Source organism: Bombina bombina, chromosome 2 (assembly GCF_027579735.1).
Source record: "Bombina bombina isolate aBomBom1 chromosome 2, aBomBom1.pri, whole genome shotgun sequence".
Classification (NCBI taxonomy): domain Eukaryota; kingdom Metazoa; phylum Chordata; class Amphibia; order Anura; family Bombinatoridae; genus Bombina; species Bombina bombina.
The window spans coordinates 1,221,973,484-1,222,000,586 of NC_069500.1; the positions used below are offsets into that span (position 1 = coordinate 1,221,973,484).

Consider the following 27,103-nt stretch of genomic DNA (forward strand, 5'->3'; position numbering starts at 1 on the left):
TGTGAATTCTAACAACATTAGTAGAGAAATTGTGGTTCCTTCATTATGTCCTAATCCTATGAATTCTAAGGAGAAATCATTGCATTTTTTGGATGCTGTTAGAGCTTTGTATTATTATGTTGAAGCTACTAAGTCTTTCCGAAAGACTTCTAGTCTATTTGTCATCTTTTCCGGTTCTAGAAAAGACCAGAAAGCTTCTGCCATTTCTTTGGCATCTTGGTTGAAATCTTTATTTCATCATGCCTATGTTGAGTCGGGTAACACTCCGCCTCAAAGGATTACAGCTCATTCTACTAGGTCAGTTTCTACTTCCTGGGCGTTTAAGAATGAAGCTTCGGTTGATCAGATTTGCAAAACAGCAACTTGGTCCTCTTTGCATACTTTTACTAAATTCTACCATTTTGATGTGTTTTCTTCTTCTGAAGCAGTTTTTGGTAGAAACGTGCTTCAGGCAGTGGTTTCAGTTTGAATCTTCTGCTTATGTTTTTTCATTAAAATTTTATTCTGGGTGTGGATTATTTTCAGCAGGAATTGGCTGTCTTTATTTTATCCCTCCCTCTCTAGTGACTCTTGTGTGGAAAGATCCACATCTTGGGTAGTCATTATCCCATACGTCACTAGCTCATGGACTCTTGCTAATTACATGAAAGAAAACATAATTTATGTAAGAACTTACCTGATAAATTCATTTCTTTCATATTAGCAAGAGTCCATGAGGCCCGCCCTTTTTTGTGGTGGTTATGATTTTTTTGTATAAAGCACAATTATTCCAATTCCTTATTTTATATGCTTTCACACTTTTTTCTTATCACCCCACTTCTTGGCTATTCGTTAAACTGAATTGTGGGTGTGGTGAGGGGTGTATTTATAGGCATTTTAAGGTTTGGGAAACTTTGCCCCTCCTGGTAGGAATGTATATCCCATACGTCACTAGCTCATGGACTCTTGCTAATATGAAAGAAATGAATTTATCAGGTAAGTTCTTACATAAATTATGTTTTTATTAGTTTTGGAGACTTTGTTTTCGTGTATAAGTAGGTAAGTGCTAAAATAGTAACTTTGGTGCTACGAATGTGATTATCTAATACCGCTTTAAAAAGTAAACTTTTGGAATCCTTTAATGATTCGGATAGAGCATGCAATTTTAAGCAACTTTCTAATTTACTCCTATTATCAATTTTTCTTTGTTCTCTTGCTATCTTTATTTAGAAAGCAGGAATGTAAAGCTTAAGAGCCGGCCCATTTTTGGTTGAGAACCTGGGTTATTCTTGCTTATTAGTTTGCTAAATGTAGCCACCAATAAGCAAGCGCTATCCAGGGTGCTGAACCTAAAATGGGCTGGCTTCTAAGCTTTAAATTACTGCTTTTTAAATAAAGATAGCAAGAGAACGAAGAAAAAAAGATAGTAGGAGTAAATTAGAAAGTTGCTTAAAATTGCATGCTCTATCTGGATCATGAAAGAAAAAAAATGGGTTTAGTATCCCTTTAATATGTAGATAAATTAAATATTTATTCTGTGCTAAGCCATTGCAATGGGTGCAGCCACTACCACTGATAGCAGCCATTCGTAGGCTGTTTTAACCATGTAGAACAAGTATAGCTCAGTTTATCATCAGGGCACAGCAGCATACCCTGGAGAGATCTCTGCATTCTAAATCCTATCCTAGGTGCTTGCATGTCACTAAATCCCAAAGTATTGTCATACGACAGCACATACCAATTGTTCCAAAGAATATCTTTTTTGGAATGAAAACCACAGAAGCAATTTAAAATGGAGTGGGAGATGTGGTACATGGGAGGAGAGACACTTCAAGTCATCAAAGATTAGGGTTCTGCCTCCACATACTTATATCACTCTATAATAACAAGTTTGTAAATAAGAATAAGAATGTAAGAATGTAAATAAGAATGTATAGTTTTGGAAACCTTTATGTGTAAGTGTGTTTTTACCTAAAAGTCTTTGATTTCACCACACACACATGACAAAGGGAGAGAAGCAAAGAAGACACAAGGGAAGGAAAAGCCAAACATGGTAAAGTTTGTGAGAACACTGCAAATGCCAACCTATATGCATGGGTGCCCAACACTATTACCTGAGAGTCACAAACATGCTAGTATGTCAGGGTTTCTCTTCATAAGCTCATTAAGCTCCGTTTAGTTTGATTTTATTTTTTTCCTCAAGGAGAGAGAGCACCCGATGAGAGCCTCAATTGTAGGCATTTGACACTTTTACTCCAAAATAATTTTATTGTATGCTCAAATACATTCACAGTTGTAGTTTAAAAATGATAATAATGTGGTCTTCTGTAGTGCAGGTAATAGCCCTGGAACCAAACAGTATTTATTATTAGTGGTGGTCACTCCTTCATTTAAAGGAACAGTCTACTTGAAAAATATTGTTTAAAAAGAAAGATAACCCCTTTATTACCTATTCCCCAGTTTTGCATAACCAACACTGTTATTTTAATATACCTTTTACCTCTATGATTACCTGTATCTAAGCCCCTGCGTACTGCCCATTAGCTCAGGGATTTTTACAATCTTTCATTTTAGCCAGTCAGTGCTGGTTCTTGTATAACCATTATTCTCCACGAGAGTGAGCACAATGTTATCTATATGGCACACATGAAGTAGCACTGTCTCTGTTTAAAAAAAAAAGCAATTAGATGAGGTGCCCTACAGGGGTTAAGGAAAAGGCAAAGTAAGAGGTTATAAAGTATATTAATATAACAATGTTGGTTACACAAAGGTTGGGGAATGGTTAAGAAAGGTGTTATCTATACTTTTGAACAATAAAAAAAAAAAAAAAAACTGTACCTTTTTAAATAAGAGCCTTGTTTAAAATAAATTAGCTGTTTTTGTGAGGTCTCAAAAAATGTTTTAGAGTTTCTACTGGTCTGCTGATGACTTCCTTCGTCTTGCTCCTGTGTTGGTAAATCATTGATTTCATAAACATAATTTTTTAAAGACCAAGCTTAACAGAATATATATATATATATGTGTGTGTGTGTGTGTGTATATATATATATATATGTATGTATGTATGTAGAGTCTAAAAGTTGGAATTTGTGAAATCTGCTTCTGAAGGAGACAAAATAATATGTTTAATTGGTGTCTCACTGTCCAATAAAGCAGTGGGGGTTCCTCTTATTATCCAATGAGAAATCAGTCAGTTGTATTTCCTTTTTAGCCTCAGTTCATATTTGCTTATTTTTTGGATTTTCCATTCCAGATGCTTTTTGCACTGCTTCTATTTTTCAACCTTGTTCAGGGGGCATACTAATATATGCTTTATCAGAGATTCCTTACATATTTTTTAAAGTTTACCATTTTGAATTGCATTTTTCTAAACCAATGTATTTAAACACAATATTTTGATCAGTAGACTAATGTGTAAATGTCCCTTGAATTTGTAGGTCTTTATCTTCTCTCTTGTGAAACAATTATTGGAAGTGATCTTTTTAATTATCAAGATCAAACATTTTGTCAAGTTTAATTGCAGTCACATAGGTAGTATCATTAGAGCATACAGCCTATTTCTGAGCTCTTATAGTCAGATTTTGTTTGATTTTTTTGCCAACTAAAGGGTTCAAAGTCTTTTGTACACAGTTAATTCCCTTGGCTTGTGTGATACTGTCCTTTGCTGGATAGAATCTTACTTATTTTACTGCTCTTTCAGCAATAGCTTCACTGGTACTTCTACTTCACCTTTCCCACTATCTGATGGTGTACACAAGACTCAGTCATCTGCTCTTCCTTGTCTACACCTCTTCACTTATTAAACTCATAAGCTCATTTGGGTTCTAATACCATCTCTATGCTGATGAAACCAAATCTGTACACTAAATCCGCCTCCCTTCTAAATTGTTTCACATACTCTCTCTAATATCTATTCCTGAATGGCCTTCTGCCACCTTAAAATCAATGTATCCAAGACTGAACTTTTGTTTATTACCATTTGTTCAATGCACCAACACCTGAAATCTCATCTACTATAATACACCCCATTTGCTGCCTTAGAATATTATTTGACCCTGCCCTCTCTTTTACCCTCAGGTTCAATAGCTAAATAAATTTTGTGGCCTCCATATCTGGAATATTTCAAACACAAAAACTCTGTTCCAGTTTATCATATCCCATCTTGACTACTGCAACACTCTTCTAATTGACTTTCCACTGAATGGGCTGTCTCCAATTCAGTCTGTTCCAAATACTGCTGCCAGGATTATCCTTCTCACCCACTTTTTCTCCTTTGCTGCTCCTCTATGCTAGTCCCTACATTATTTTCCAGAATCAAATATAAAATTATAATCCACTCACTCATCACAATACCACACAACTTTCTACCCCTTGTATCAACTCTATACTATCCTAGCTGACTCCTTAGTTTTTTTTTTATGATTTACAGAATCCAGTCCCTCTAATTCACCTCCCACTTCCATGTTCAGGAATTTTCTCATGCTTCCCTACCCTGTGGATCTCACTTCCCTAGTTTTCAAAGCTGTCTACCATTCAAAACCTGCTTCAGAGCTTACTCAAGTTCAATTTTATAAGCTTTAAACTGCTCTATCCTAAGGGCAGTAACATTTCAAACTTAGACAGAATGTTATGGGGCCAACCACATCATTTTTGAAGTCAAGGAGGGATTTTTGTATATAATCATTGCTTACTAATCAAAAATTCAGTAAAGTGGGGGAAAAATGAAGGGGTAAGAAGGGCATTATCCCTGTCTGTGACGCTTAGTGACAGTTGTTGATCAACTTTCCACTAGATGTATCTCAGGTGGTAATATGTTTTTTTTTTTTACAGTTTAAAAGACAATATATCACTAATACATTTTCTATATGTGCAAATAATGTTCTAGGGACAGTGGTTCCGGGACTTCATTAAAAACATAAGTGCCATACGTCTTTGTGTCATGCATGTATATAATATTATATTCCATTTAAGATCTACATTTTGTATTTTGTTGTAGGATCTGTTGGACATCATGGAGATAGCCTGGTGGAGAAAATTGTGTCCGTGCTTCCCTGTATTCCTGGACATAGCAATGATGTTATGGTTAATATGGAAGAACTTACAGGCCTTCGGAGTGAAGCAGAGAATGAGGGAATTATAGCTCCAGGATGTTTAGCACAGCCAAAGTAAGCTTGAAGTATAAATCTCTCTTCTTTTATTTGAAATTTGTTGCAGCCATAAACAGTGAATGAATGGGTAACATATAATTAATATTAATAGTATCATTGTGTGCTCAATGCGAGGGGGGGGGGGGGATACTGCACCACTAATTTATTTATTTTTTTGGTTAAAAAAATGAGTAGTGGTTGCTAAGATATAAAAAAAACATCCTTATCTTAATCTGTTTGAAGCATGGTCTGTAGAAGCAAACAGGAAAAAAAAAAGAAGAAAAGGAAGTTGTAGTCCCAGGGTCCCAGATAGTGGCCTGTATTGTGCTGTGGCCTTGAAGTCAGTGAGTACTTGCCTGTCTAATATATATATATATATATATATATATATATATATATATATATATATATATATATATATATATATATATATATATATATATTCTACAATACAAAAGATAGAATGCACCTCATGGTACAGATCAGTGAGTTACAAAGCAGGGATGAAAGGGTTAATATATCCTACTCACATGGAGAAAAGCACAGGAATGTGCTCAACAAGCGAAACGGTGTTCTAAAGAAAGTGGTATACCGCATAGGAATTTGTATACCACGTCACTTTAGGTCACGTGACTCAGCTGCTGGAGGAGTATTACGCTCAATGCGCATGCGCAAGAGGCCCAACCTCCTCCAAACAGCTGACGAAATTAGCCTTAATTAACTGCGGTCGCATTTCAGTAATATTTTTAATAACCTCGACCTGTCGTGCGCAAACAAATCTCCTTAAACAGCTGTTTGTAGGAGGTTGGTCCTCCAACAGCTGATAATACGTCACCAGAAGTGACATAGTATACACATTCCTATGGTATACCATTTACTTTAGAACACCGGATCAAAAGAGTCGTCCGGTAGACTCACAACCAGTGTACAGCAAGAGTAATCCTCGTCCCACAATCACAGGAGTCCAGGGATCCACAATACGCTGTCAACAGATAGAGGTCAGTGAGTCCCCAAAGGATTCCTCCAGAGTCCGGCCAAACAGTGATAGAAAGCAGCAAAAACAGGTTTAAAAGTTTATTAAAAACTTGGTTAAAGGCTCTGGCAGGTGTTCCGGAGGAGGAGCTTAGCACAGGTGACTGAGTGGTTGTGCTCCAGTCTACAGCTCTTGGTGGTGAATTCACGTGCCTGGCCCTGAGGAATTGGGGTAGCTGCTTTAACAGCACGATTCAATGCACCGGAACACAGAGCAGTGGAACTCCATCCCACTGTATTGAGACCCCTTATCCCAGAACGGTTCTCAAATCTTATTTACAAATAAGTATCTAAAATAATACAGGCATATAACCATAAAAGACTTCCCTTAATTACCCTTCCCCCCCACACCAGCGACCTCACGTGAAAAGGAACAAGGGTGTGCAAAGGTGCGCTGCACCAAACTGTGAAAATACATTTTTCTCCTGATTACCCTCCGGATTCCAGTAGACTCTTCACTTCGCTCACTTACTTTGCCGGTGCGGAGAGAAGAGCACTGTCCGCTGTGATTGAAGGAGCTTTTTCTGCCTGCCCTTCTTACCTCTCCGGCGGCTCTATGTGGGGCTGTGTGACTGGTTCTCTCCTCCCCCACCGGTGCTGCGTGGGATGAGGTGAGCCTGGCAAGGAGTTGATGCTGTGGCTAAATGGGTCAGCGGGTTTTGGCGTTGCTGCTGGAGAGCTTCAGGTGGAAAACCAACAGCGGTAGCCCCCCTCCCCCACCGGTGCTGCGAGGGAGGAGGCAGGCTTGTTGTGGAGCTGCGCTGCTGATCTGTGGAGCGCTGGGAGAGCATCGTGTCCAAGGGGGTGAGTGATACAGAGAAGTGCCCCTGGATGCCTGTAACTTCTGTTAAAGTGGTGGTAAAAAGGGAAACCTCAGTAAAGGCATAAGACTCTCTGTGACAGGGGAGAGAAGCGGAACATATGACAATTTAACTGGGAGGCATAATTCAGGTCTCAACTTTCCCTAAATAAAGGCATAAATTTAACACATATTGGTTGCTTGGTGAAAGGTGGGAAGGAGGGAAGGAAAAAAAGGGAAAAAGGTTCAGCCGGCAATAGGAAGCGCTAAATTGCGCAATTTAATTGAAATAAAGTGTAAAAATAAAAGGAAGGGGATAGAAGAGGAAAACATGACCTTGTGCAATTGGACCTGAGTGAATGCTACTCTATGGGATGAGATATAAACATTAAACCCCTTATACAGCCTGGGGATGATAAACTGAACAGAGCATCATAACTTGGTTTCTAACTGCATGTGCTATTAACCTGACCTAGAAGTAACTGCTTGCTTTGCCTCTCTATACTTTTGCTTTGAAAAAGACTCTCAGACTGGAAAAAAGACTGCTTCTGCCCACACTGATTAAGCCAATACAGGGCTGCTTCTCCTTATAACAGCTGTTTGATGTGCTTTTTTCTCTTATTTGGTTTATATGGATGTTGCTTTTGCTTACAATGATAAAGTAGCATATGGCTGCAGCTTAACTCCTTAATGACAGAGGACTTACCAGGTACATCATAGAAAAAACTTCCCTTAATGACAGTTGACGTACCTGGTACGTCCTCTGTTGTCTGAAGTGCTGGAAGCGATCATGATCGCTTCCAGCTGCTTACATGGGCTTGTAGTGATGCCTCAATATTGATGCATCACTACAATCCCCCATTTTACATACCGATGCAGAAAGGGCCACTCTGTGGCCCCATCTGCATCGGCTATTTATGTTTACAAAGTAGTTGGTGGGTGGGAGCTGCTTTTACCAATGATTCCCTTACTTGTTTATTTCCCAAGCGATCTACCAATGTCTGCTTTTTGCTGCCCGGTGTGTCGGTTGTTCTGGTTGCGGTGGGGGGGGCGTGGGGGCAGGTGCGAGTGCGTGCAAAATATGCAGCCCACTTGGAAAAGATGGGATGTGTCAGGTGGGAGGCTGATCTCTACACTAAAGCTAAAAATTAACCCCACAAGCTACCTAATTAACCCCTTAACTGCTGGGCATATTATAAGTGTGGTGCGCAGCAGTATTTAACGGCCTTATTATTACCAAAAAGCAACACCAAAGCCATATATGTCTGCTATTTCTGAACAAAGGGGATCCCAGAGAAGCATTTACAACCATTTGTGCCATAATTGCACAAGCTGTTTGTAAATAATTTCAGTGAGAAACCTAAAATTGTGAAAAATTTAAGTTTTTTTTTTTATTTGATCGTATTTGGCGGTGAAATGGTGGCATGAAATATACCAAAATGGGCCTAGATCAATAATTTGTGTTGTCTACTACACTACACTAAAGCTAAAATTAAACCTAAAAGCTCCCTACAAGCTCCCTAATTAACCACTTCACTGCTGGGCATAATACACGTGTGGTGTGCAGCGGCATTTAGCGGCCTTCTAATTACCAAAAAGCAACGCCAAAGCTTGCCATAATTGCACAAGTTGTTTGTAAATAAATTCAGCGAGAAACCTAAAGTTTGTGAAAAAAATTGTGAAAAAGTCAACAATTTTTTTTATTTGATCGCATTTGGCGGTGAAATGGTGGCATGAAATATACCAAAATGGGCCTAGATCAATGCTTTGGGATGTCTTCTAAATATAAATATATACATGTCAAGGGATATTCAGGGATTCCTGAAAGATATCAGTGTCCCAATGTAACTAGCGCTAATTTTGAAAAAAAGTGTTTTGGAAATAGCAAAGTGCTACTTGTACTTATTGCCCTATAACTTGCAAAAAAAGCAAAGAACATGTGAACATTGGGTATTTCTAAACTCGGGACAAAATTTAGAAACTATTTAGAATGGGTGTTTTTTGGTGGTTGTAGATGTGTAACAGATTTTGGGGGTCAAAGTTAGAAAAAGTGTGTTTTTTTTCAAATTTTTCCTCATATTTTATATTTTTCTTATAGTAAATTAAAAGATATGATGAAAATAATGGTATCTTTAGAAAGTCCATTTAATGGCGAGAAAAACGGTATATAATATGTGTGGGTAAAGTAAACGAGTAAGAGGAAAATTACAGCTAAACGCAAACACTGCAGAAATGTAAAATAGCCATTGTCATTAAGGGTAAGAAAATTGAAAAATGGTCCGGTCATTAAGGGGTTAAAGAGAGTGAAATTTTTTATGCTAAGAACCTGCATGCTAAATTAATTGCACTCCTTGGGGAAGACAGGTGGATCAGAGGGAAACATTATGCTTGCTACTAACTGCATGTGTTATTAATCTCTTTTTGAAATAGCTGCTTGTTACGTTTTTTTCTCCCTTTAAGTGTGCAAAAGACTTTAAGGAATCAAATGGACATTACTTCTGTTTATACTGACAGATTAATATATGGTTGTTCCTATAGTATAACAATGCTCTGCTCTGTAACAGAATACATAGGCCCTCAGGGAATTAGAACATAGAGTACAAGATTGCTAACTTCACAGTAATTAAGGAAGTTCTTTTTTTCACCTAATACATAGAATATACCTTTTTTACAATTTAAACTACTTTAAAACTTTTCTCAGATTCTATGCTCTATCTGGTACTAGTAACTAATCATTAATTACTCCTTTTTCTCCCAGTGTGCTATTTTTTTTATATGTCAAGTGACACAGGATCTCAGATTTAAGAGGAGAAAAAGTGTAGATAGTGTGTTTTTGTTTTAGCTCACAGTATTATTGATGTAAGTACTTTTTCACATTTAAAAGTGCAGAGGATATATCTAACATTAAATAAGAGACTCAAAAATTCACCTTAATTGGTTGCCTTAAATATAGTATAGGAAATAACAGGTCTGTCGTTATAATTTTGCTATTGTTGGATTAAATAGGTTGAGGATATATCTAACATTAAATAAGAGACTCAAAAATTCACCTTAATTGGTTGCCTTAAATATAGTAGAGGAAATAACAGGTCTGTCGTTATAATTTTGCTATTGTTGGATTAAATAGGTTGATTAAAATTCACATTACCACATACACTTAAAGGATTACTTTCTGTTATAATTTTTAAGCCAAACAACTAACATATTAAAGTTAATAAACATTAATTAAAACCTACTGACCTATATTTTCTCCAAAACGAAGTTTCATAACGCTATAAAAGTTATATCTTTTATTCCCCGATGATGTCACGTTATGCTGCCCACTATTTTCAGCACTGCGTGTTCAAAATACTTAAACCATTTTGAAACCTAGGTATTGTAAACGGATTGGTACAGAGCAAAGGATACCCACGGAGTGGGTTTGGAAAACAATTAAATTTGCAGACAAGATTTCTGATATACGGTAGAGATATGTTAATGAAATGCTATTGATAAAAAGCGTATTTGGGGTAGTTAGTTAGTAACAGGCATAAAAAATATTTACTTACAGTGGCCCTTTAAGTACGTTTTTCAAAATTTCACAAGACCTCTTCGTGGGTTTTAACCCACTCGAACCCTTAACTCACCCTCACTTTTACAAACTCACTCTTCACCCTTCTCCCCCTTTTTTTTTCTCACCTTCAACACCCAGGTTTTCAAATTACACGTTTACTTTCTTCACTTTTTTTTTTTTTTTCTTTTGCACTAGATATCTGTCATATGGACAGATTCCTTAACACCTCTCTTAAGACTACCTCTCCCAATATGGCAGGCAGACACAACAAAACAAAAGGAACCCTAGAAAATGTAGCAGAATTGCATCCTACAACATCAAGTTTAAATCCCGTGAATGAGGCCTTTAACATTCAGAACCTGGTTACTCATATTTCAGAGGCATTAAACCCTAAATTTGACACCTTAAAAACCGAATTAAGACAAGATATTAACTCAACTTAAGTATTAACTCAAGAAGTTAGACAATTTTCGAACAGAATACAGGAGGTAGAAAAAAGAGTCTCAGACCTTGAGGACCTTACTAACTCTCACAGCTCTAATATAGAGGAAACAAATATAAAGTTACAAAAAATACAGATAAGATTAGAAGACCTCGAGAACCGGTCCCGAAGAAATAATATTAGAATCATAGGCATACCTGAGAGTAAAAAGTAAGAAAATTTTACTTTATTCATTACAGAAACTTTAGCTCAACTCCTTGCCTAGCACTCAAATAATTATTGAAAGAGTTCACAGAATAGGTCCACCCCCGATAAATAGTAAAATTAATAACAGACCCAGGCCGGTAATTGCACGGTTTTTAAACTACTTGGATAAAGTCAAGATACTCCAGCAATTTAAGAAAAAACAACCAATTGGTATTGAGGGAGCTAAAATCCTCTTATGTCAAGATTTTTCAATGGAGACCTCCATAAAAAGAAGAGAGCTAGCACCAATTTGTACTAAATTGATACAAAAAGGGTACAGGGCAACACTATTATATCCATCAAAACTCAAGGTTATTGTTAGAGATAATGTGTATTTTTATGACAATGTACAAGAAGCTGAAAAACTCCTTAACGAAATTGACTCCCTAGCATAAATAGGTTATTGATGAGGGGGTTCGGATTAAGGAAATAGCAGAAGCTAATCTTTTTTTTTTCTCTTTAGGCCTTCTGCAGGCAAAAATGGTTCTCAATAACGTATCATTAGTCCTGGAAGAGGACTATTTCTGAGTTAAGGGCAAGGAGGAGATGACCCCTCCTCGGGTTCTTGAATTGAAATACTGTTTACTATTGTTTCAGGTTGTTACGCATGAGGTCCCCTCCACTTGTGGGTTTTTTTTTCTCTTTCCCCTTCCCTTCTCCCTCCCTCCCTCCCCTTTTTTTCTCCCTCTCTCTCTCTCTACCATAGTTTATGTTTATCAATAGATGACAAAGATATTAGATAAATTTAAGGTAGTATCATGGAACATAGGGGGCATTTCAACTCCCATTAAAAGGAAAGCTATCATCTCTCATGTGAGGAAATGCAAGCAGATCTAATATTTTTACAAGAAACAATCCTGAGTATGGAAGAAACAATGAAAATGAAGGGCTCTTGGATTCGTGAAGTAATTGCTTCACCTAGTACAGGGAAGAAAAGAGGGGTAGCTATCCTGGTAAGGAAGAGAGTAGAGTCTGAAATAATACATTCTTAAAGAGATCCAGAAGGAAGATTTGTAATGTTGAAAATTAAAATTCAAAACCATTTGTTCACTCTATGCAATATATATGCACCCAATGTTTTAGATTATACATTTTGGAATGCACTACAGTCCAACATACTTGCATACTCAGAAGGACATTTGGTAATAGGGGAGATTTTAATATGGCCCCACAATCACCCCTGGATAGACTTCGGCAAAATAGTAAGCAAATAAAACATAAAAGGGATAATTTAGAAACAAAACTGTTTAAAAACATAACTCAAAACTTGGTGGTGGAGGATATTTGGAGGATTCAGAACCCCGATACACGGGACTACACATGCTTATCTAAAGCACATAAAACATTATCCAGAATAGATTTATTTTTAATAGATGAGCAATTATGTAAAACGAAAATATATGCAGAAATAACATCCATTGTCCTGTCTGACCACTCTCCTATCTTTTTGGAAATACAATTAAACCACCCTAAAAATACCCCTGCAAGGTTTTCATTCCCATATTACCTGATTAACGATCTAAAATTAAAAAAACATTTAATAGACAAATTTAAAGAATATATTTATTTTAATTCAGAATATGCTGATCGGTCGGAAGTTTTTTGGGGAGCAGCCAAAGCAATCTTAAGAGGAGAAATAATAGCATACGTGGCTAGAATATCAAAGAAACTTAAAAAAAGGGAGAAAGAGGCTACTCACTTTGTGGATAATTCATACAATCGCTATCTCCTGCAGAAAACTCAATTTAACTGGGCTATATATATTAAAGCCAAAAGCAAGAGAGAGACACCTTGGCACTCCTTCTAGAAACACAGAGAGAACTAAAATTCCGGGCTAGAATGTATCGGTTCGGAAACAAAAGTGGTAAACTACTAGCCAAACTAGTCAGGGGCGAAAGGAAGTCTCCCCTGATTAATAAAATTGAGCATGAAGGAAAAATACTTATAAAACTAGAAGATATCTTAGGGGCATTTACAAAGTACTATAAGGATCTATATTCTGCAAGAGATAGTGATGCAGATCAGTCTGCAGAATTCTGGAGCAGTATAAATTGCCCCACAGTCCCGACAGAAATAAATACGAGCTTGAATAACCCAATTTCTGAAGAGGAGGTTAGGAAGACGATCTCTGAACTGCCGCTGAATAAAGTAGCAGGCCCGGATGGGATTCCGAATTAGGTATATAAGATACTAATTGAAGAAATGGTTCCTCAACTATGTAACCTTTACAACGACTTCTATATTAAGGGTATAAACATACCAAGTAGTTTCTCTGCCTCATTTACAACTTTACTCCTTAAGGGAGGTAAAGACCCTAAACACAAGGGATCTTACCGACCTATAGCCCTTTTAAACTCGGAGTACAAGATTCTCGCCTCAATTTTAGCATGCAGACTCCAAAGTGGCCTCCCACATATTATTCATACCGACCAAGCAGGGTTTATTTACCATCTTAATTCTGCCTCTAAAATACGTGAAGTTCTGTCAATCACAGAATATTTTCAGACCCGAGAAGGGGGGATGGAGGGCACCACAGACCTTGCACTAGTTGCAATTGATGCGGCAAAAGACTTTTATTTTAGTCACATGTTCACTTCCTTAGGCCTAGATTTGGAGTTTGGCGGTAGCCGTGAAAACCAGGCTACTAACGCTGGTTTTAGGCTACCTCCGGTATTTGGAGTCACTCAAAAAAGGGTCTAACGCTCACTTTTCAGCCGCGACTTTTCCATACCGCAGATCCCCTTACGTCAATTGCGTATCCTATCTTTTCAATGGGATTTTTCTAACTCCGGTATTTAGAGTCGTGTCTGAAGTGAGCGTTAGAAATCTAACGACAAAACTCCAGCCGCAGAAAAAAGTCAGTAGTTAAGAGCTTTCTGGGCTAACGCCGGTTCATAAAGCTCTTAACTACTGTACTCTAAAGTACACTAACACCCATAAACTACCTATGTACCCCTAAACAGAGGTCCCCCCACATCGCCGCAACTCGATTAATTTTTTTAACCCCTAATCTGCCGACCGCCACCTACGTTATCCTTATGTAGCCCTAATCTGCTGCCCCTAACACCGCCGACCCCTATATTATATTTATTAATCCCTAATCTGCCCCCCACAACGTCGCCACCAGCTACCTACACTTATTAACCCCTAATCTGCCGTCCGCACGCCGCCGCCAGCTACATTATAGCTATGTACCCCTAATCTGCTGCCCTAACATCGCCGACCCCTATATTATATTTATTAACCCCTAACCTGCCCCCCACAACGTCGCCGCCACCTACCTACAATAATTAACCCCTAATCTGCCGACCGCAAAGAGCCGCCAGCTACATTATAGCTATGAACCCCTAATCTGCCCTCCCTAACATCGCCGACACCTAACTTCAATTATTAACCCCTAATCTGCCGACCGAATCTCGCCGCTATTCTAATAAATGTATTAACCCCTAAAGCTAAGTCTAACACTAACACCCCCTAAATTAAATATAATTTTAATCTAACGAAATTAATTAACTCTTATTAAATAAATTATTCCTAATCCTAATATAGCTACAACATAAATTATAATTATATTATAGCTATTTTAGGATTTATATTTATTTTACAGGTAACTTTGTATGTATTTTAACCAGGTACAATAGCTATTAAATAGTTAAGAACTATTTAATAGCTAAAATAGTTAAAATAATTACAAATTTACCTGTAAAATAAATCCTAACCTAAGTTACAATTAAACCTAACAGTACACTATCAATAAATAAATTAAATACAATACCTACAAATAACTACAATGAAATAAACTAAAGTACAAAAAATAAAAAAGAACTAAGTTACAGAAAATAAAAAAATATTTACAAACATAAGAAAAATATTACAACAATTTTAAACTAATTACACCTACTCTAAGCCCCCTAATAAAATAACAAAGCCCCCCAAAATAAAAAATGCCCTACCCTATTCTAAATTACTAAAGTTCAAAGCTCTTTTACCTTACCAGCCCTGAACAGGGCCCTTTGCGGGGCATGCCCCAAGAAGTTCAGCTCTTTTACCTATAAAAAAAATACAATACCCCCCCCCAACATTACAACCCACCACCCACATACCCCTAATCTAACCCAAACCCCCCTTAAATAAACCTAACACTAAGCCCCTGAAGATCATCCTACCTTGTCTTCACCTCACCGGGTATCACCGATCCGTCCTGGCTCCAAAATCTTCATCCAACCCAAGCGGGGGCTGGCGATCCATCATCCGGTGGCTGAAGAGGTCCAGAAGAGGCTCGAAAGTCTTCATCCTATCCGGGTAGAAGAGTAGATCCGGACCGGCAACCATCATCTTCCAAGCGGCATCTTCTATCTTCATCCGATGAGGACCGGCCCTATCCTGAAGACCTCCACCGCGGACCCATCTTCATCCGGCGACGTCCAACTGAAGAATGACGGTTCCTTTAAGGGACGTCATCCAAGATGGCGTCCCTCGAATTCCGATTGGCTGATAGGATTCTATCAGCCAATCGGAATTAAGGTAGGAATATTCTGATTGGCTGATGGAATCAGCCAATCAGAATCAAGTTCAATCCGATTGGCTGATCCAATCAGCCAATCAGATTGAGCTCGCATTCTATTGGCTGTTCCGATCAGCCAATAGAATGCGAGCTCAATCTGATTGGCTGATCGGATCAGCCAATCAGATTGAACTTGATTTTGATTGCTGATTCCATCAGCCAATCAGAATTTTCCTACCTTAATTCCGATTGGCTGATAGGATTCGATCAGCCAATCGGAATTCGAGGGACGCCATCTTGGATGACGTCCCTTAAAGGAACCGTCATTCTTCAGTTGGACGTCGCCAGATGAAGATGGGTCCGCGGTGGAGGTCTTCAGGATGGAGCCGGTCCTCATCGGATGAAGATAGAAGATGCCGCTTGGAAGATGATGGTTGCCGGTCCGAATCTACTCTTCTTCCCGGATAGGATGAAGACTTTGGAGCCTCTTCTGGACCTCTTCAGCCACCGGATGATGGATCGCCAGCCCCCGCTTGGGTTGGATGAAGATTTTGGAGCCAGGACGGATCGGTGATACCCGGTGAGGTGAAGACAAGGTAGGATGATCTTCAGGGGCTTAGTGTTAGGTTTATTTAAGGGGGGTTTGGGTTAGATTAGGGGTATGTGGGTGGTGGGTTGTAATGTTGGGGGGGGGGGGGTATTGTATTTTTTTTTTTATAGGTAAAAGAGCTGAACTTCTTGGGGCATGCCCCGCAAAGGGCCCTGTTCAGGGCTGGTAAGGTAAAAGAGCTTTGAACTTTAGTAATTTAGAATAGGGTAGGGCATTTTTTTATTTTGGGGGGCTTTGTTATTTTATTAGGGGGCTTAGAGTAGGTGTAATTAGTTTAAAATTGTTGTAATATTTTTCTTATGTTTGTAAATATTTTTTTATTTTCTGTAACTTAGTTCTTTTTTATTTTTTGTACTTTAGTTAGTTTATTTCATTGTAGTTATTTGTAGGTATTGTATTTAATTTATTTATTGATAGTGTAGTGTTAGGTTTAATTGTAGGTAATTGTAGGTATTTTATTTAATTAATTTATTGATAGTGTAGTGTTAGGTTTAATTGTAACTTAGGTTAGGATTTATTTTACAGGTAAATTTGTAATTATTTTAACTATTTTAGCTATTAAATAGTTCTTAACTATTTAATAGCTATTGTACCTGGTTAAAATACATACAAAGTTACCTGTAAAATAAATATAAATCCTAAAATAGCTATAATATAATTATAATTTATGTTGTAGCTATATTAGGATTAGGAATAATTTATTTAATAAGAGTTAATTAATTTCGTTAGATTAAAATTATATTTAATTTAGGGGGTGTTAGTGTTAGGGTTAGACTTAGCTTTAGGGGTTAATACATTTATTAGAATAGCGGCGAGATTCGGTCGGCAGATTAGGGGTTAATAATTGAAGTTAGGTGTTGGCGATGTTAGGGAGGGCAGATTAGGGGTTAATACTATTTATTATAGGGTTTTTGAGGCGGGAGTGAGGCGGATTAGGGGTTAATAACTTTATTATAGTAGCGCTCAGGTCCGGTCGGCAGATTAGGGGTTAATAAGTGTAGGCAGGTGGAGGCGACGTTGTGGGGGGCAGATTAGGGGTTAATAAATATAATATAGGGGTCGGCGATGTTAGGGCAGCAGATTAGGGGTACATAGGGATAATGTAAGTAGCGGCGGTTTACGGAGCGGCAGATTAGGGGTTAATAATAATATGCAGGGGTCAGCGATAGCGGGGGCGGCAGATTAGGGGTTAATAAGTGTAAGGTTAGGGGTGTTTAGACTCGGCGTACATGTTAGAGTGTTAGGTGCAGACGTAGGAAGTGTTTCCGCATAGCAAACAATGGGGCTGCGTTAGGAGCTGAACGCGGCTTTTTTGCAGGTGTTAGGTTTTTTTTTCAGCTCAAACAGCCCCATTGTTTCCTATGGGGGAATCGTGCACGAGCACGTTTTTGAGGCTGGCCGCTTGCGTAAGCAACTCTGGTATCGAGAGTTGAAGTTGCGTTAAATATGCTCTACGCTCCTTTTTTGGAGCCTAACGCAGCCATTCTGTGGACTCTCAATACCAGAGTTATTTTTATGGTGCGGCCAGAAAAAAGCTGGCGTTAGCTTTTCGGGTCGTTACCGACAAAACTCTAAATCTAGCCGTTAGTTAATTTTGGGTTCAACGACAACTTTCTTAATTTTATAAAAAATCTATATAAGAGTCCCCAAACAAGATTAATAGTTAATAACTCCTTATCTTCAGAAATCAAAATTGAAAGGGGTATGCATCAAGGCTGCCCTCTATCCCCCCTCCTCTTTGATATAGCTATAGAATCCTTAGCGATAAAGATTAGAAAATGCCTTGATGGCATCAAAATAGGAAAATATGAGTTGAAAATCGCGCTATATGCGGACGACATACTCCTCTATATTGCAAACACAAAGGTAAATATACCTAAACTTTTAAGCATAATCGCTCAATTTAGCTCCTTCTCTGGGTATAGAATAAATGAGTCCAAGTCCGAGATATACTGGCTTAGAAAAAATATTTATTCAATGCAGGATAGCCCGTTCAAGGGGGTCTCTGAGTCCTTCAGGTATCTAGAAATCATAATACCAATTAAATTTGATGATCTATACAGACTAAATATCACACCAATTTTGACCAATATATGTGAAAAAATGAAAGTCTGGCAAAATTTACCAATATCATTATCCGGTAGAATAGCATTATACAAAATGATCCTTCTCCCAAAACTTTTATATGTTTTACAAAATACCCCAATAATCGTCTATGAAAGAGATATTCGCTTATTTAACAGAGCAGTCAGAAGTTTCACATGGCAAGGGAAGAGATCTAAGATTTCCTTAAATAAATTGTCCCTAGCGAGAGAATTTGGGGGATTAGCCCTTCCAGATATTAGACAATATAAGCTGGTCTTCTTAGCTCGAACAGTGACAGACTGGCTTCACTCTAAAAATGATGTGTCAAATGTACTGCTAGAGGAAAATATTTGTCATCCATTTCTTCCAGCAGGGTTGGCTTACTGCGAGCCTAAAACATTGCCCTCTGAAATTAAAAAACTTAAAAACGTGTTAAACCCTATAAAAGCATGGTGGAAAATTGGGGCTCTGCTTAAAAATAAATGCAATCTTTCTATCTACCAATAGTGGGGAACCCAAAATTTCAGCCTGATTTGAACTCGGCAATTTTTGATAACTGGTCTCTCCAGCAACTCATTAAAATGGAATTAAATAGTATTAAAACATTTGAAGAACTGAAAAATGAATTTGGGCTACCTAACAAGGAGTTTTTTGCATACTTGCAAATTAGACACTATATTACAGATCTGGCCAGGAACATAGGCTGGTCCTGGTCCCTGGGTAAATTGGAAAACTGGTTGATTTTGATAAAAAATGACTATATGTCAATAACTCCTTGCTATTCATTTCTCAACACCAATAAAGAAACCCCTCTGCTAGAACAGTTGGCGCTAGACTGGAACAGGCTAACTGCCTCTGATTCAATAAACCCCAAATTTATTCAGAAGTCAATTAGCAAAGTAAATCAGGCCACCTTATCTGCCACGTGGAGAGAAGCGCATATTAAGGTTCTGCACAGAATATATTTTACTCCAGAGAAAGGTTACAAAATACATAATCTGGAGTATAGTAAATGTCCAAAATGCTCTCTTGAAGCGGCAAATTTGATACACATGATGTGGAATTGCCCGAAAACTAGGCAATTTTGGTACAAATTGGAATATTGGCTTAATAGTAACCTGGGAGCTACCCCTCTAACTTTTACACTGCTACAGATTATATTTTGCATAACACAAGATGGAAAACAGCATTCTCAGGATAAATTAATTATTCTTACAATTTTAGCAGCTAGACATTTGATATTTAAAGGCTGGAAGAAACAAAAAGCCCCTTCAATTCTAGAAGTTAGAAATTATTTAAAGAAACAATGTATGATAGAGCAGAGAGATAGTAATATTAACAATGAAGAAGACATTACATTTTTTTTTTCAAAATAGTCTGCATTCATCAAAGGATACTCGAAGACTGAAATAGAGCTGATGATCTTTCCATTTATGAATTTAGAGTTAGTACTACTTGGAGCATGGTAGGGAGAGAGAGATGGGGGAGAGAGGATATAATCTTCCCCTTTTTTTTTTTTTCTCTCTCCTTGGTTCTGTTTTGTTTTTGTTTATTTTGGCTTGTTTTTGTTCCACCTTCTTTTGTTATTGATGACGGATTTTGTGTGTACAACAAGAAAATTCAGCAATCTGATATAGGAAAGCAAGGACTTGTTGTTTAATTTGAGAGTATAACTGGATATATGTGCTTTCAAATTTTGTGATTTTCTTTTTTTCTTGTCTTATGTGAATTATTGCTATTAATAAAACTGATTGAAAAAAAAAAAAACTTGGTTAAAACAACAGCAACGCGTTGATGTGTAGTTAGCAGTTCAAAATAGGTTTTGTTGTAAATCTAAAGCTACCATACATTATACACAGAGTAAAAAAGGGAAAACATGTTAATATTAAGCAGGTATAACACATTGCAGTGTTGTCATATGAAGTATTTGACAGATATCAATTAACAAAGTTGTGGGGCGCTGTAAAAACGTGGTCCAATGATTACAGTTTCTCACAAAAAATGGTAATCTTCTGTACAATAACAAGCATACAAGTATTAATAAAACTGCATAAATGAGGATATCCTAACTATCCCTAGATATTATATTTAGATATTTACTTTGCGTCTTCATTTGAATTGGCTCTAGTAGCAATCAGGAAAACTAAATTTAAGTCCCAAACAATATGAGATGGGGTAAATTCCCAATCACAATAATGTCATCCAGGGAGGTTAGTGTAGGTAATGTGTAGCCCGTCGTCTTGGTAATGTGATATCCTTTTTTTATCATAGCGATAGTTATGATATCCTCATTTATGCTGTTTTAGGATCTAATTCTTCCTAAATTAAACAGCCACAGATCTTTTAAAATAATGTTGATCCCCTTATAGCACACATATATTTCACCATTTATTAGCAGGCAGCTACTTAAACTCCTTCTACTACTTTTTTTGACCAAAAAGTACTTAAGTAACCAGGCTTCTGTGGTTGATTGCTAATGGATTGCTGGGTCATTTTGTGTGCTTTCTCACATTGTGTCATGATAAGTGGTTCCGGGTCAAAACCTTTTAGGGTGGGTAGTACGTTTGAACCACGTTTGAACCACAAAATACACACTCTTCTATTAAGACCTTCACTCGTATGTGTAATGCTGCCATCTGTAAACAAGAAACCTCTACAACCAATACATGGGATAATCTAACACCACCTGAGAGAGAAGCTTTGAAAACTCTAGTTGAGGACAGCTCAATAGTGATTAGGCCAGCCGATAAGGGCGGAGCCATTGGGGTGTTAGATTACTCGGTATACCGGTTGGAGGCGTTACGACAACTTGACGATGGACTCACTTACCGTAAGCTTACCTTCAACCCTACCAACACATTTAAATTGCAGGTTGACAAACTCTTAGGATTGGCTCTAAATGAAGATACTCACAGATTTATGACAGTTGATAATCCAATCTGCCCCATACTATACCTGCTTCCTAAGATACATAAAAGTTTGTCAAATCCACCTGGTCGTCTGATTGTTTCTGCCAGGGGTACATTATTTCAACCCCTGGCTGAATACACTGACTACTTTTTACAACCAGTAGTCAAATCCACTGTCTCTTACCTTAGGGATTCATCTGAACGTATCCATCAACTTAATCAGGTGGTTGACATAGGTTTGTCTGACATTCTTGTGACCATGGATGTAATTAATTTATACACCATTATTCCCCATACACATGGGATGGACATGGTCAGAAGAATCCTCTCTTCCAATGCTAACTATATGGGACCCCTGATAGAATTCCTGTTAAACCTACTGGAGCTCTGTCTTGTCAATAATTAATTTCGGTTTGAAAATTGTTTTTACCTACAAACGTTAGGCACTGCGATGGGGTCTAACATGGCCCCATCGTATGCCAACATATATATGTCCATGTATGAACATGATTACATTTTGACTACAGAACAGAGCTCTATAAGGTTTTATTGACGGTATATAGATGATGTATACCTTGTTTGGAAGGGTGATTTGGAGTCTCTACATGTGTGGTTTAATCATTTTGAATTCCATTAATTCTACTGTATGGTTCAAGATGGATATAGATAATGATAAAATCCATTTCCTTGATCTTGAGATATACAAGAGTGAGACAGCAGATGGGTTGAGGTTTTTTACTACTCTCTATAACAAACCTACTGATAAAAATTTCATACTACACTTTAATAGTTTTCACCCTAGATTTCAGAAAACGGGTTAGTTCCTCTCAGCTGCTGCATGTTGTACGCAACAACCCTGAGGAGGCTCACAAGAAACAACAGCTGGATACGATGGCACAGAAGTTCATCAATAGAGGGTACCCGGAACCACTTATCATGACACAGTGTGAGAAAGCACACAAAATGACCCAGCAATCAACCACAGAAGCCTGCTGAACAACGTTTGAATTATATCACTACTTACACCCCAGCATCACATAAAGTACAGGAGGTTATCAAACAACATTGGCCAATTGTATCCACGGATACCAGCTTACCATTTGGTGAGATACCACCACCTCGGCTGGCTGATAAGAGAGGGCGCAGAACCTTAGAGACTTGTTGTTGCGCACTGATCCAGTACAAAGTTACCAGAAGAGCACCTGGCTACCCCAAAAGAAAAAAGGCTGTTATAGGAGCGGTAATTGTACAACCTGCAATGGCATGTTGTCTGGCAATACATTCCATCATCCTCATACCAACAAAAGATTTACCAGTCGGCATCGATTGACCTGTACCTCTGATCATGTCATTTATGTGATTATCTGTCCATGTTCCCTTTATTACGTGAGGAAAACAATAACCACATTCAGAGAGAGGTTGGCCAACCACAAATCGGCTATAAGGCTGGCCCTTGATAAGGGCAATTCGGATCAACCTGTGTCTCGTCATTTCCTACAAGCGGGACATGCCATCTCCACGATGAGGACTATATTAATCGATCACGTCCCTAAATCTATGCGGGGTGGTGATCCATCAAAGGCTTTACTGAGAATGGAATCATGCTGGATCCATAGCCTGGACACCATTGCCCCGAAGGGTTTTAACGTGATGATTAACTACAGCTTTTTTTATAAGTGACTGTGTGCTTCCCCTCCTCCATTAACTCCGTTTCTACCATCTCCTTGGAAGCACTTTGTGTGTGTGTTTTTTTTATTCTGTATATAGAACACAAGGATCTGGTTAATAGTGTTAGTGACTAAGCATTGCTATAGGATCTTATGCTCTAGATATTTATATGACTATACATTAGGTGTTATTCTTATACAAGATATATTGCACCACACAGTTACTTGTTGTTGACTAGTCACTGGATCTATGAACCGATCTGAATTGTATGTGTAATATTGTTTAGTTAACTATATGAACCTGTTATGCTTAGGCTCAAGATTCTTTGTTTGGGTCTGTTGTCATGGTAGCACCTTTCTAGCTGGGGGCGGTGTTCTTGAGTTCAGTGCTCTGATAAGCTGTTGCTAAGTCACGCTTTGTATATTATGAGCGTACACGTGTTCCCATGACAACGGACACCATTTTTTATGACGTCATCACACAATGTGGACATGTGGTCTGCTGGTTATGCAAATACCTATCTGGTGCTGTCTGTTGTTATGACTACGGTCTCACTGTGATGACTCAACGATCAATCAGATCTCTTTCAGCTGTTCTCCATGAATTTGGGCGTCGTTTAGCATATCGGGTTTAGGGGATGGGGTATATAAGGTAGCACTTTGGGATGTGTTGTATGCCTGTGATGTGTGTTTTTTACATGTGATCAAGGCCTCCATGTGAGGCCGAAACGTTATGTTTTGATACATTAAAGGTGATTATTCAAATCTATTCGTGCTGGCTTAAGTGTTGTTGACAACTGAGGATATATACCGGATCCGGATCCCCAGCCCTTTTTTATATATATATATATATATATATCTCCCTTGCTGTAATCAAATGGCTGGATATATAAAATAACTCCTCTATATATCAGCCAAATTTGCTCCACCCTTTGCATGGGCAGTGAAAAAAAAATCTAATTTCTCTTGTAAGGTGTATCCAGTCCACGGATCATCCATTACTTGTGGGATATTCTCCTTCCCAACAGGAAGCTGCAAGAGGATCATCACCCACAGCAGAGCTGTCTATATAGCTCCTCCCCTAACTGCCACTACTAGTCATTCTCTTGCAGCTCTCGACACGATAAGAAGTAGCTAGAGAGATGTGGTGAATTTATGTAGTTTATCTTCAATCAAAAGTTTATTATTTTCAAATGGTACCGGAGTTGTACTGTTTTAGCCTCAGGCAGAAAGTTGAAGAAGAGTCTGCCTGTGGTTTTTGATGATCTTAGCAGGTTGTAACTAAGATCCATTGCTGTTCTCACACATAACTGAAGAGATGAGGTAACTTCAGCTGGGGGAATGGTGTGCAGGGTCTCCTGCTATGAGGTATGTGCAGTTTAAATTTTTCTAGAGAAATGAATATGCTAGAAAATGCTGTTAATACCGGATTTATTTAAGGTAAGCCTGATTACAGTGATTTAATAACGACTAGTATCACGCTTGCTGTAAAAGGTAATATTCGTATTACTTTCTCACATTACTGAAAATAAGATAACGTTTGCTGGAAGTGTTTAAACGTTTTTTTTCTACATATTGGTGATAAAACTTTATTGGGGCCCAGTTTTTTCCACATGGCTGGCTAGATTTTGCCTAGGGATAGTTTTTTATGGCCCTCTCACTGTGAGTACAGGTTGGGAGGGGCCTAATTTCAGGCCTAAATCGTGCAGTAGTTTTTGCAGCTTGAGACTTACAGCTTCCCTGAGGGAGTCCCCTGAACACTTAGGGCCTCTACAAAGGATTTTTGTGCCTTAAAAAGTCATTGTATGTGCAGGTAGGGCCACAGCAGAGCTGTGGCAGTTTGTTGTCACTGTTAAAAAACGTTTATATGGTTTTTTTTAACCGGTTTCGAAACTAAGGGGTTAATCATCCATTTGCAAGTGGGTGCAATGCTCTGTTAGTCTATTATACACACTGTAAACATTTTGTAAGATTTACTGCTTTTTATCACTGTTTTTCAATTTCTGACAAAATTTGTTTCTCTTAAAGGCACAGTACCGTTTTTATTTTTTGCTTGTTTACATTTATCAAAGTGTTTTCCAAGCTTGCTGGTCTCATTGCTAGTCTGTTTAAACATGTCTGACATAGAGGAAACTCCTTGTTCATTATGTTTAGAAGCCTTTGTGGAACCCCCTCTTAGAATGTGTACCAAATGTACTGATTTTACTTTGTTATAAAGATCATATTCTGTCTTTAAAAGATTTATCACCAGAGGAAATTGACAAGGGGGAAGTTATGCCGACTAACTCGCCCCACGTGTCAGAACCTTTGACTCCCGCTCAAGGGACTCCCGCTCAAGTGGCGCCAAGAACATCTAGCGCGCCCATGGCGTTTACTTTCAAGACATGGCGGCAGTTATGGATCATACCCTTAAAGCGGTATTGTCCAAACTACCAGGGTTACAAGGAAAGCGAGACAGCTCTGGGACTAGAAAAAATACAGAGCTCTCTAACGCTTTAGTAGCTATGTCTGATATCCCCTCACAATATGCAGAAGCTGAGGCAGGAGAGCTTCTTTCTGTGGGTGATTTTTCTGACTCAGGGAAGATGCTTCAACCTGATTCTGATATGTCTACATTTAAATTTAAGCTTGAACACCTCAGCGTGTTGCTCAGGGAGGTTTTAGCTACTCTGGATGACTGTGACACCATTATAGTGCCAGAGAAATTGTGTAGATTGGATAAATACTATGCAGTGCCTGTTTACACTGATGTTTTTCCAATACCTAAAAGGTTTTCAGAAATTATTTCTAAGGAATGGGATAGACCAGGTGTACCATTCTCTCCCCCTCCTATTTTTAAGAAAATGTTTTCAATAGATGCCGCTACACGGGACTTATGGCAAACGGTCCCTAAGGTGGAGGGAGCAGTTTCTACCCTAGCTAAGCATACAACTATTCCCGTCAAGGACAGTTGTGCTTTCCTAGATCCAATGGATAAAAAGTTAGTTAAGAAAATGTTTATTCAACAAGGTTTTATTCTCCAGCCTCTTGCATGCATTGCCCCGGTCACTGCTGCTGCGGCCTTCTGGTTTGAGTCTCTGGAAGAGACCTTACAGGTAGAAACTCCATTGGATGATATACTTGACAAGCTTAAAGAGCTTAAGCTAGCCAATTCATTTGTTTCTGACGCCGTAGTTCATTTAACCAAACTAACGGCTAAGAACTCAGACGCGTAGGGTGTTATGGCTCAAATCCTGGTCAGCTGACGTTACTTCAAAGTCTAAGCTTCTCAACATTCCCTTCAAGGGGCAGACCCTATTCGGGCCTGGACTGAAGGAGATCATTTCTGATATTACTGGAGGAAAAGGTCATGCCCTTCCTCAGGATAGGTCTATTAAATTAAGGACCAAACAAACTAATTTTCGTGCCTTTCGAAACTTTAAGACGAGCGCGGCATCAACTCCCTCTAATGCAACACAAGAGGGAAATTTTGCCCAGTCCAAGCCAGTCTGGAGACCTAACCAGGCCTGGAACAAAGGTTAGCAGGCCAAGAAGCCTGCTGCTGCCTCTAAGACAGCACGAAAGATCAGCCCCCGATCCGGTAACGGATCTAGTAGGGGGCAGACTTTCTCTCTTCGCCCAGGCTTGGGCAATTGATGTCCAGGATCCCTGGGCGTTGGAAATTTTGTCCCAGGGATATCTTCTGGACTTCAAAGCTTCTTCCCCAAAAGGAAGATTTCACCTCTCACAATTATCTGCAGACCAGATAAAGAGAGAGGCATTCTTACATTGTGTTCAAGACCTCCTAGTTATGGGAGTGATCCACCCAGTTCCAAAGGAGGAACAGGGGCAAGGCTTCTATTCAAATCTCTTTGTGGTTCCCAAGAAAGAGGGAACCTTCAGACCAATCTTAGATCTCAAGATCCTAAACAAATTTCTCAGGGTCCCATCTTTCAAGATGGAGACTATTCGAACCATCCTACCTATGATCCAGGAGGGTCAATACATGACTACCGTGGACTTAAAGGATGCTTATCTTCACATTCCAATACACAAAGATCATCATCGGTTTCTCAGGTTCGCCTTCCTAGACAGGCATTACCAGTTTGTGGCTCTTCCCTTTGTGTTAGCTACAGCACCAAGAATCTTTA

The 27,103-nt window shown here is 38.5% G+C and overlaps 1 protein-coding gene across 2 annotated transcripts in view; it reads left to right on the forward strand.

Moving 5' to 3' along the window:
- Positions 1-27,103, forward strand: part of SCFD2 (sec1 family domain containing 2) — a 1,435,497-nt gene that overhangs the window by 13,096 nt on the left and 1,395,298 nt on the right. For both annotated transcript variants that reach the window (XM_053703972.1, XM_053703973.1), the window contains exon 2: positions 4,976-5,144. In XM_053703972.1, coding sequence (XP_053559947.1) covers positions 4,976-5,144 — 169 coding nt within the window. The remainder of the gene's footprint in view (positions 1-4,975; positions 5,145-27,103) is intronic.